Source organism: Rhea pennata, chromosome 9, assembly GCF_028389875.1.
Source record: "Rhea pennata isolate bPtePen1 chromosome 9, bPtePen1.pri, whole genome shotgun sequence".
NCBI classification, from domain to species: domain Eukaryota; kingdom Metazoa; phylum Chordata; class Aves; order Rheiformes; family Rheidae; genus Rhea; species Rhea pennata.
The window spans coordinates 28338994-28349582 of NC_084671.1; the positions used below are offsets into that span (position 1 = coordinate 28338994).

At 55.1% G+C, this 10589-nt stretch overlaps 1 protein-coding gene across 2 annotated transcripts; it reads right to left on the reverse strand.

The window, feature by feature from the left end:
• Nucleotides 1–7371: 7371 nt before the first annotated feature.
• Nucleotides 7372–10553, reverse strand: LOC134143847 (endothelial protein C receptor-like). 2 transcript variants are annotated; one of them, XM_062582195.1, is made up of 5 exons: nt 10125–10553; nt 9776–10012; nt 9523–9564; nt 9062–9328; nt 7372–8940 (listed from the first exon to the last, which is right to left on the reverse strand). In XM_062582195.1, exons 1-5 carry the CDS (start codon nt 10318–10320, stop codon nt 8828–8830), a joined length of 855 nt encoding a protein of 284 aa, XP_062438179.1. In that variant the 5' UTR covers nt 10321–10553; the 3' UTR covers nt 7372–8827. The 2 variants fall into 2 exon arrangements, with proteins under 2 accessions (XP_062438179.1, XP_062438180.1); XM_062582196.1 differs by lacking the exon at nt 9523–9564.
• Nucleotides 10554–10589: the final 36 nt, after the last annotated feature.

Sequence of the window (10589 nt, forward strand, 5' to 3'; positions counted from 1 at the left end):
GCCGGACACCTAGTTTCAATGCCGCTCTTCCTCAAAATCCTCGCCTGGCTGAGGTTGCTACCTTGAGTGTCAGCCTTCTTGATGACCAGCTTCTTCCAGGCCCATAGCCAGTTGCCTCTCCCTGGCCTAGCTTTGATTTCAAAGAAATGCACCTTCTCATATCCCTGTGCGTGGGGCTGGTTCCAGTTACATCAGCCCTGTGAGAGTCCACTTACTGATGGCTCCTCTCAACTGGCCTTGCTTGTCTTCCTGTTCAAGTGTGGGTCCATGTTGTCAAAATTAGCTCTTAAATTGCTCACACTGCCTCCGAGGCAGCCTGGATTCTGCAGAAGCTGGTGAGAATTGTTTGCCTGAAGCGATGAGAGTCTCGCCCTGGTTTTGCCTGGGATTTGTCCCTCTCCTTTGCTTTATAGTGCAGCCCAGACAAAGCGACAGCTCAGTTTGCACCTGAGTCTTTCCTCTGGCAGTTACCGGGTGCTTTCACACAGAGGTGTAATAGCTGAGCGCATCCTGCTCCAGGGAGGAAGGGTGGCAGGTTTGGGAGTTTCCTGAGGGTGCTTATGTTACAACAAGGGCAGAAGTGCTACTGTCCTCCCAGCTGGGCGTGCAAGGGCAGCATGGAAATGTCCGCTATGACAGGAACCGCAGGAACCAGAACAGGTGCCGTAAACCTGTTTCCCATTAAGCTGCATATGCTTGTTGCTTCTGAACTCATGTAGCAGGCAGCCTCAGCTGGACAACCCTTCTGCATGACCTGAGAGGCCGTTCCTCTAGTTGGGGTCTGCAGAAAAGAGGTAGCAATAGGCCGTTTCCCTTTTGGCACTTTTAAAGGCAGAGCTGGCCAAACCAGCGTACTTTTCTTGGAGCCTGATAGGTGCTTTTTATCCAAATAATGTTGTCTGCTTCATCACACACACGGGCTGTTGTGACAAAGTCAAAGCTGGGACCTTGCACCGAATCTCAGCTTCTGTACGCGAGGACTTTCTCTGGCTGCAGCGTAACCTTTCGTATCCCCCATCCCTAGCAGCAGACAGTGCATTCATTTCAAGCACAAGCACTGGTTCCTGCTGCTGCTTTTCCTTTCCCTGGTAATTCTTTTTTCTTCCTGTAAGTGTTTTCTTAAGCTGTGGATTTGTACTGCCTTGGGACTTATTGAACAGCAACAATAGCAGCTGCAGAAGCGGCAGTTCGTGGCCGGGTGAGACCGCACGGCGAGTCAGCAGGCTCGCTGCCTTGTTTGTGGGGCAGGTGATTCAAAGAAACGTGAGCCAGGAGGAAAAGCAGGAAGGAGAGAACTGCAAACTCCCAAATCCTACCAAATAATCCTACTTCCTTCTGCCTTCCTTTTCCCCCTACTGCTTCCCTGCTACTATATAGTTTGTCTGCACAACTGGAGTTAGAGTTTTTTTCCCCATCTTCAAAGCTTCCAGTGTTTCTGTGCTTCCTCTCTCTCTAGGCGGTAGCGCACACTGGTGCTTCCCAGGGTCCGATTACGTATTTCCACTCACTTGGTCTCAGTCTGCTTACCTGATAGAAGCTTTATATCTTCTAGGATGATTGCAGGTCTTAGAAATGTTTCAGGAGTGGCTTACCCCTTCTTGAAACAGCAACAACTTGTATTTAAATAAGCCTCTGGTCACTACTTGGTTAAAATGAGATCCTGTTTTCTCAAGGGAACGTTTTTGATCACATTCAGAAGTTCAGCATGTTCCTCTAGGTCCTAACTGCAGCTCCACTTAGCTCTGCTTGGAAATAACATTGCTCTTGTCAACTCTCTGTTGGCATCCTTCAGCTGAATCACTGCCGTCCCTGGAAAACCAAAGGAACGGATGTGATGAGGATTCCAGGGCCACATTGGGGCAAAGGCTCAGCTGTCCTGGACAATACCTGGGAGCAGATATTCTTGCACGTGGGCCGAGGTCAGGTAACTTTTACAGCCCTTCCAGGTATTTGCTAAGCAAGTGAGCACGTGCCCCTGGCTTAGCATTCTGCATGAAATAAATTTGGACAAGAGAAGGCTGGCAGCTCTCTGATTTCAGTCCTTCAAAAATGCAGGAGAAAAGCAACAGGAAAAGTCCGACCCGGAGCCTTTCAGCTGAGGGTGATGGCTGCTCTGTAAGGCTTAGCCTTCGCTGAGTCCTTTCTGCTACAGGAAAAAATACAGGTCACGAGAGAGAGTGGTGTAACTTAGCTGTCAGCCACACTTTCATTTTCTAAAATGGGGACCTTGTGTTTCTGGTCCTGGCAAATATTCATTTCTTTTGGTGGGAGAAATACACATTATGGAGCATTTGCTCCGAGAAGGTGAGGAGTCCTATACTGGGGTCTAGTATCACTATAAGTGTTTGTCCTGTGACATGTAAGGAGAGAATAAGTAGCTGAGAGAGAAAGCATCTTTCTCGGAGAAGTGTATCTCTGGTCACTTTAAATATTTGGAAAAGACCACCTGTTTTGCAGCTGGTTTGCTGAGCAGCTTCCTACAGCTTTGCAAAGGTAGACCTTGGGGTTCAAGCAGGATTCAATATTGCTTTTCCAGAAGGCATCTTGCCAACCAGTCTCTTCTCAGGAGAGAGAAGTAAAAAGTTGCCTCAACCTTGTCCAATTCTGTCATTGCATGGTCTGGGCTTTCTGCACGTGAAGTCCTGCTTCTAGCCACCCCTTCCTTTCGCCTCTTTCCCAGAATCAAGGCAGGGAGTGAAAGTGTTTCCAAGCAGCACAGTTTCTCTTCCATGGAAACTTTTTTACAAGAACAGTGCAGACTGGTTTGTTTTTCATAAGACCTTGTTTTTTTTATTAAGCACTTATCTATATTTAAACTTTTCTACTTGTAAAAGGATGGTGGAGATAGGAGGGGAGAAGTGGTTGATGCCAGGAGAAAATTGCTCTCCTTCTGAAGGCACTTTAATTTGCCATGCTTGTTTTCAGAGTGCAGCTGCTTAAATGCACGTCTGAAAAGCTTGGTGGCATGGTCCCAGCTGGGAGGGGAAGATGAATGGCTCTGAAATGAGGATTTCTCTCCGGAGTATTTTACGTGATTTTTAGGTAGGAACAATGTCTCTGCTCCTGTGCCATCGCCGTCAGGCTGAGCGGTGCCACAGTCTGCAGGAGCAGCGGCAGCGCTGTTTGCTTGCTGTCTCGCCAGGGGACAGTATGCTCAGACCAAAGTCGTCTTCCGCACGCAGGTACGTGTAGGGGACAACCTGGCTGTGGCAGGAAGGGTGGCACCAAGGGCTCTTTGTGGTGGCCAGTCGATGTAGCACGTTCCAGCTGCATGGTGGTATCCTGTTGCCCCAAAGCCTCCTTTCGCACAGATTGCTATGTAGCCAGGCTCAGTATTGACTTTGGCCAAAAGCCAATTTTCTCCTCCTGTTTCCTCTGGCTGGGTCAGGCACGGTGACCTGGGAGTTGAAAGGAAAAGGAAGAGGGCAGTGATAGTTCCTGGGCACCCATACACCCTGCAGGGAAGGACTCAAATGTGGTCAGCACAGCCCCTTCCTCTGCTGTTTAAATATTTTGTGAGATCTGCCTTCTCTTGTGTGGGAGCAGGGGGGCTGATGGAAAAACAGGTATTCGATCAGCTCCATCAGCCTCCACCCTCCCACATAACTCCTCACCCTCTCCCCTCCCATGGTCTTGCAGGAACAAAGAGGATTTGATGGATAAGGATGCTGCCACAGGCAGAAGAACTGTTGAACCTTGGGGTGGAGGAAGTAAAAGCTGGATGGGAGCCTGAGGTCATCTGCTGTGCAAGTAACTGTCCCCTTTTCAGTGCTACAGTGTTGTCCCCAGCCTCATTTGCCTCATGCAAAGTTGGTTACTGCATGTCTAAAGAGGAAGTAAATGCACAAATAAAAAGGCCTAATTGCGTAGGGATAATGCAGCAGATGATGATCTTTGTGCTTCTAATAATCCCAAATTCAACACAGCTCTAAACTGTGTTGCCAAAAAAGGCAACTCTTGCTCCAGGAGGACAAGTTAGCGTGTCTTGAGATTGCACGCTTAACAAATCCATGCACTCTGGCATCAACGAGGGTTACGGCAGCCTTAAAGTTGGGCTAAAACTGGAAATTCCAGAAGCAAAAACATCTGGGGCTTTGAAAATGTGGCCTTTGAGGAAAGCTTGAAAGAACAGGGCTTGTTTAGTCCAGAAAAGAGATGATGATGTCATCCCAGGCACCAAATGCAGAATGTTTATGAAAATAAGCCCTTCTTACGTCTTTCCTCATCATCAGGACAGGAACAGCTTAATTTTCAGTAAAGGAGACTAGCGTGGTGATAGAAAGAAAGACAGCAGGGAGAGATGCCAAGGGCAGTCTACTGCTTCTGTTCCAGCACAGCATGTCTGCTCTTACTATAACTGCTCGTAGCCTGACTTTGTGTTTTTCCCCAAGCACCTGTCTCATGTCATGCCTTTCAGCCCAGCTACTGGAGCAGGACTGCAGCACACGTGTGTGTGCTAGGTCCTCGTGAACTGAGCTGTGTGCTTCTCGGGGTGTTCTCCAGTTGATGCGCAAAGTACATCTGTGGCCAAGAGTTTCTTTCTTGGCGACATCTCATGTTTTGCTGTTAGCTCCCAGCCTAAAGCCAGGCTCTCTCAGCTCTTGGCATTCTCCAGAGCTACTGCCTTCTCCATCCCTGCCTCAGTGGTAGCTACAGTTCATCACTGACTGCAGCAGCTCCTGAAAACACGGACATGGGGAAGGAGATGGGCACAGCATGGAGTCCAGCAGCTGGGGCTTGGGGCCAAGGCTGCTTTGTGAACAGTCGGACAGGCTGGAGGCTCATGAAGGACACGACCAGGGGAGGCTGATCTTGTGATGATCTGTGGGAGCTGATGTATGAAAGGTTTTTCCCCAGGAGGAAGGGGAGGGGGGAAGGATGTGGGGACCACATGTTCCTGCTCGACTCCGTTGGTGAGACGAGAACATGCTGACTGCATTTCAAGCACCCAGGATACGTAAATCCACAGATCAGTAGTCTGCCTTCCCTGTAACTCAAGCCTTGTGTGCCGCAGATGCTATCCTAATCTCTGAGTCAGGGCCTGAGGAAAAGAGTTTGATCTCTGAGCAAGTGTTTTTAATGATAGCATGTACTGCCCATGGAAAGGAGTTTGGAAGAGATTATCCATTCCCATTACATTGGTTCCAAGTTGAGCAGAGCTAAGGAGCAAACCCTTAGCCACAGCAAGCGCCATAAAACACCAGCACATGCAAGTGCTTTGGTTAAACCCCTCCTGGGATATGTACAGAGGGGAAGAGGAAATTCAGTTAATAGTATGCTGGCATCATCTTACTCACTAGAACAACATACTGTCTTCAATGCTGGGCATCTTATCTCAACAGTTATCTAAAATAAAGATAGCAGAGCTGAGGGATGGAAACTGTTTGGCATGTGGAAGAAAAACCTCACACAGCAATCAATATATAAAACTCAGGATTGTTTGCTTTAGCAAGATGTTGCTCATGGGGCTTGATAAAGCTCTCCAAAGGAATGCATGCGGTTGGTTTGCCCTTCAGCAGAAAGCAAAAACCAAAGAGCAAATTGAAAACATCTCTCATTTGATAGGATGCGTAGTTAAGTGTTGGCACTAGTCCCGAGATATAATGGATGTCGGAAGCATGGCCAAATTTGGAAAAGCTCAGGCCATGGACGTGGATACCAGCTGCCAAAGAGATGGTAAATATTTAGGTAGTGCTTTGGAAGAAACCCAGATTGCAGCTGCAGCCGGTGATTCCCCCCCACCACCACCACCTTGGGGACCAGGCAGCCATGATGTGGCCACAGCATGCTGCAACGCTGCTCAGCAAGGAGGGAATCTGCAGCCTGGTGGGGAGGAAAGGTGTTGTGGGGTTGAAGGAAAGAGCATATTATTGCAGTAATCCTTCCTTTTGCTCTCTGCTGTTGTACCTCTATTTGATGCAGGTGCTATCGCCACCAGAGAAGAGGCCCTGGGATACAGGGATGGCTGTTTTGGGATGGGTTTTTCATGGTCATGGTTCTGGACAGGAATGTTGTAGAAAGTTTGGATAAAGTCTATCACACCTTTTGCTGTCCTTTTCCATCCTTTGGTGCTCCCATGGTCCAAATGTTGCTACTTATCAAGCAGCATTGCAGATTGCATTTTGCAGGTGCATGGAAGCCTGTGTCCAGGCAATGGAGAGCTGGTAGGCCATGGTTTGGCATGGGGACAACAGATCCTAGCAAGCGATGCTGGGAAGAGACCAGCTCTGGACTAGTCAGTGCTGGTTGTGACCACTCTCAAAGGCTCAAGAAGGCAGCAGCAAAGTCAGTTCACCTTCCAAAGCGTGACAATGCAGCCGCTTTCTGGAGCACTTTCCTTCTGCTCTGGTCAGGCAAGCTCAGGGGCCCAACAGACAGGAAAAAGGCTTTCCCAGAGCTGTTTAAAGTAGAGACTTCCTAATCTGTCCAAAAGATGACGCATTTCAAAAGCAAGAAGCAAAACAAGCCCCGGTGTTCCAGAAGCTCCGGTTTCTCCTGCCTGAGAGCACCCCAGGCAGCAGCTCTGCTGAAGCCCACGTCAAACAGCATGCTCCCGACCGGAGCCCACTGTGTGCGTCCCACCTCCTGCTCAGCTGATTTGGGGGACCGCGAGGCAGGGCAGGGTACAGAGCAGGTCTTCTGCCCTGCTGTGACAGAGCACCTCTGACTAGATGGGTGAATCACCCAGATGCAATCCAAAGCTGCTGGTCTGCAGAGAGGGTTGGTTGAACCCACCTCAACTGCGGCAGCTCCTAGCTGGGTCTGATTTTCTATAGAGGTAGGGCTGGCTCCTCTCTGCATTGAGACAGCAAGGAGGAATCCTGCCCTGGCTCCGTCCTTATTTCCCGGTGCGGAATCGCATTGCAAAGTCTTAGTGTGTTGCCCCTGTTTGCTGTTGCTCTCCCATGGGTGCGATACTCTGCTGCCCAAATGAGAGCAAGGAGATGCAGCACAGGGAGGCCTCAGCAGGAGAACTGCTCTGGTAAAACGTGCAGTGCTCAGGACAGCAGCATGAAATCTCTTCTGGCACTAGCGTAAGAAGAGCAGGTGCTCCGGAGGCTTTTGGGAGCCCAAGGGCCAGAGAAACCTCTGAGGCTGCTGGTCCTGCAGCTCTGTTTGCGCACACCACCAACGCCCCAGCGTTAGAGAGCCAAAAGCAGAGGCCTACAGGGACGTGAATGTGGCAGTCTCTCCCTGCTGCAAGTGGGTAACAAGTGTTTTCTCTTGGAGAGATGTAGGGATTGCAAGGCTAAGCTGACCTTCAGAGCAAGCACCCCATCTCCCAACGCCTGCGGCAAGGACCCCACAGCCCCGCAGAGCTTGGCACGTAGCAGGGGTATCAACAAAGCCACGTGTTGAGATGCTGAGCAATGACATTCATATGTTTTATTGTCACTGTTTTGATTCCTCTTAAATCTTGGCCGGCATTTCTATTTCGCAAATGAAGCCACTAAAGGGTGGAGAGAGCTGTGGTTCCATCCCTGACGGACCCAGCTAGGGAAGAGCGAACGCGTTGCTCTGGTGGAGGAGTCGGCTGGCTCCAGCGATGGACTCTGGCCAGGGTGACCTGGCAGCTTGAGCAGATGAAATGTGGTCTTTTGAAACCTTTTCCCAACTCCCTTGTTGCAGACACCGCTATGTCATCTTCCCATCCCATTTCAATCATGTGTTTCTTTTCCCCGGCCCACCCTTTCTTTTTGTTGGTTGCTTTGACCAAGAGGAAAGGATATTTAGAAATAAAGGAGCTGGAAATTAAAGCAGGAGAGCTCCTTGCCCCATGGCCTCCCCACCTTCAGTGCCCAGAGCTACGTGGTCCTCTGCAGGCAAAGCGAGCTGCAGCCGGGCAGCGTTGGTGCGTCCAGCCCTCGCGTTGGCAGAGAAAAGCACCACGTGCTGTTAGGCTCAAGGTTTTGTAATAGGCAAAAGGGCAGAAAGGGCCAAGAGTTTCTTACGAGCATAATCTGGACAGTCCAGTCAAAGATGCACCGTTAATTCAGATCTAGTTATTAAGGAAAAGAAGAGAAATGAAACAAAGCCTATTGCGCAGAGGAAGTAGTTTCGTGCCTTGGGGTTTCTGGCGTCAGCCCGTGCCCCGGTGCTGCTCTGCACCGGGGCTGGTGGCCCCCCTTCCGGAGGCCTCTGCTGCCCTCCCAGGCCTGCGTTGCTCCAGGCCACAGCTTTATAAGCGGGTCAGAAACCCGCTCGTTCTGTGCGCAAAATCTAGCATCGGTTGATGCTATTTCTACTCCACTTCGGTGGCGCCAAGCAAAGATGAGGGAAAGGGAAACAAATCAAGCATTGGCACCTGCTCAGTAGAAAAACCTCCTTGGCGGCGAAGCCAAGCGCAAGCGAAGCCGCGAGGCGGGCCCGAACAAACTCGGACAGCGCCGCCGGCCTGGCGAGCCTCCGTCCCGAGGCTCTGCAAACTCGGTACGTAGCTTGCGGCCCGATACCGGCCGCGGCCTGCGACAGGCCTGCAAGCGCGGCAGCGAAATGAAACCTCCCCAGGTTCAGTAGTCGTGCCACGACGCCCGGCGGCTCCCGCCGAGCCTGGCACGCCGGGGTATCCCGGCGAGCCCCGAGCGTGCTGCGCCAAGGCCACCGGTGCTGGCAGAGGGGCACCGGGTCCTCCGGCAGGGGCACCGTCCCCGGGGCCAGCCGGGACGGTCCGTCGGAGCCGGGGGCGGCGCGGCGAAGTCGGCAGCGGCGGCGGGAGGGCCGCGGCCGGGCAGCAGGCGTCCCTTGCCGAGCGCGGCAGCGGTGCCCTGCTGCCGCGGGGCGATGCGGGGTCCGTCCCCGGGCGCCGGCGGGGCGGCTGCGCCGGCCGCTAGCAGCTCCCGCCGGTGCACAAGAAGATGCCCGTGGCCATGCCCACCAGGGCGAAAGCTCCCAAGGTCAGGCCCAGCACCAGCGGGGTGTGCGACCGGCTGCTCTGCTTTCCTGCGGGAGAAAAACACTGCTGGGGGCGAGGCCACAGGGCCGGGAAGGCCCCCGCGACCCTCCCGTCCCCCCTGCCCTCGGCGTGCAGCGGCGGCCGCCCCACGCCCGGCGTCGTACGAACCCGTGCTGACGCTCTGAGCCCTGAGGACATCCACGCAGGAGGTATTAAGGAAGTGCTGGAGGTCCTTGGTGGTCTCGGGGTACTTCATGAGCTCCTTGCGGGCGAAGGCGGCCACCATGTCCCGCCGGGGCCAGAGCTGCTTCCAGGTGGCGGTGGGCACGTGGAAGCTGAGGAAGTCCGTGCCGTTGAGGGTCACCTCGTAGAAGCTGTGGGCCGTGCCGTTGGGGAAGAGGAGGCAGCCCAGGTGGCAGCGCAGGCTCTGGGTGTCTGTGGCGAGGCGGAGAGGGAAGGCAGGTCAGGCACAGGCCGGGAAGGGCTGGCTCTGCCGCACACGGATCAGATCGGACCGGACCGGCTGGCCTGGAGGAGAGCGCTCCCTCCCGCTGCTCCCTCCCCCCGGTAGCCCTGGAGCCCCCTGAACCCGGACCACCGTCCCCAACGTCAGGCCACAAGCTACGTACCGAGTTTGCAAGGCCTCGGGACGGAGGCTTGCCAGGCTTGAACTGAAATCGCAACGGTTCTGCGATTAAAACACCCAGGCTTCGATCATACCGCCACGAAGCTCCCGTCTCGGTACGTGGGGCACGTTTCCATGCCGCCACCCGCTCCCCCCGCTCGGGAGCGGGGTGCCCGGCCACCCGCCCGGCCCCGCGCCCCCAGCCTCTCCCGCGTCCCCGCGCCGGCGGGGCCTCGCTACGCCCGGCACTCGCTCACAGTTGATGGGCCTCTCCATGCTGATGAGCCGCACCATGCTGGTAAAGTAGTGCAGGTAGGTGGCCACGTCCTCCTTCCTCCTGGCCCAGGCGGCCGGCGGCTCCAGCGGCAGCACCTGGCTGAGGTTGAGCCCCTCCAGGCGGTGGCTCAGCCGCCCGTCGAGCGTGGCGTTGCCCCAGAAGTCGGAGCGGCCGTCGGAGACGCGCGTCAGCTGCAGCATGGTGAAGGCCAGCGGGGCTGCGGGAGAGGCGAGCAGTCACCCGGCGCCGCTGCCCTCCCCACCGCCGCCCGCCCCCCCGGCTCCGAGGCCGGGAGCCGGGGCCCGCGGGGCGCCGGGGACCCCCCTTACCCGCCTGGTCGGCCCCGCAGGCCAGGGCGCCGCAGAGGAGCAGGAGGCAGAGCATCCCGCGCGGCCAGGGGCCTGGCTGCGGATGGGACTGGGACAGCAGTGGTGGCCCGGTGGCCTGGCGGGCACTTAAGCGCTCCCATGCCGGAGGTGGGGCTCCGGGAGGCGGAGGGTGGGAGTCCGGCCAGGTCTCTCCCATTTCCTCAGCCGGAGCCACCCGCACCCCTTCCCTGCCGGACGCGGCCCGGGGGCCGGCGGCAGAGCCCGCGCCCGTCCCCGAGGCCGGGGCCGTCGCCTGCCCGGGCCATCCGGCGGCGTGTGCAGGGCGAAGCAGCCGGACGAGGGTCCCGAGGCGCTGCGAGCCCGGCGGGCACCGCGGGCCGGGCAGCAGCGCGGAGCCCAGCGGCTCCTGCCTCAGTTTCCCCTCCCGGGGCCGGCCAGCCTGGGGGGCGGGGCCTGGGGGCGGGG

Excerpts from the sequence above, each read along its gene's own strand:
- LOC134143847 (XM_062582195.1), bottom strand. The coding sequence starts at position 10,320 with ATGGGAGAGACCTGGCCGGACTCCCACCCTCCGCCTCCCGGAGCCCCA. Across the intron at positions 9,565-9,775 it reads CATGGAGAGGCCCATCAACT|TTCAAGCCTGGCAAGCCTCC; the intron begins GTGAGCGAGTGC and ends TTGCGATTTCAG. Across the intron at positions 8,941-9,061 it reads GGCTCAGAGCGTCAGCACGG|GAAAGCAGAGCAGCCGGTCG; the intron begins GTTCGTACGACG and ends TTTCTCCCGCAG.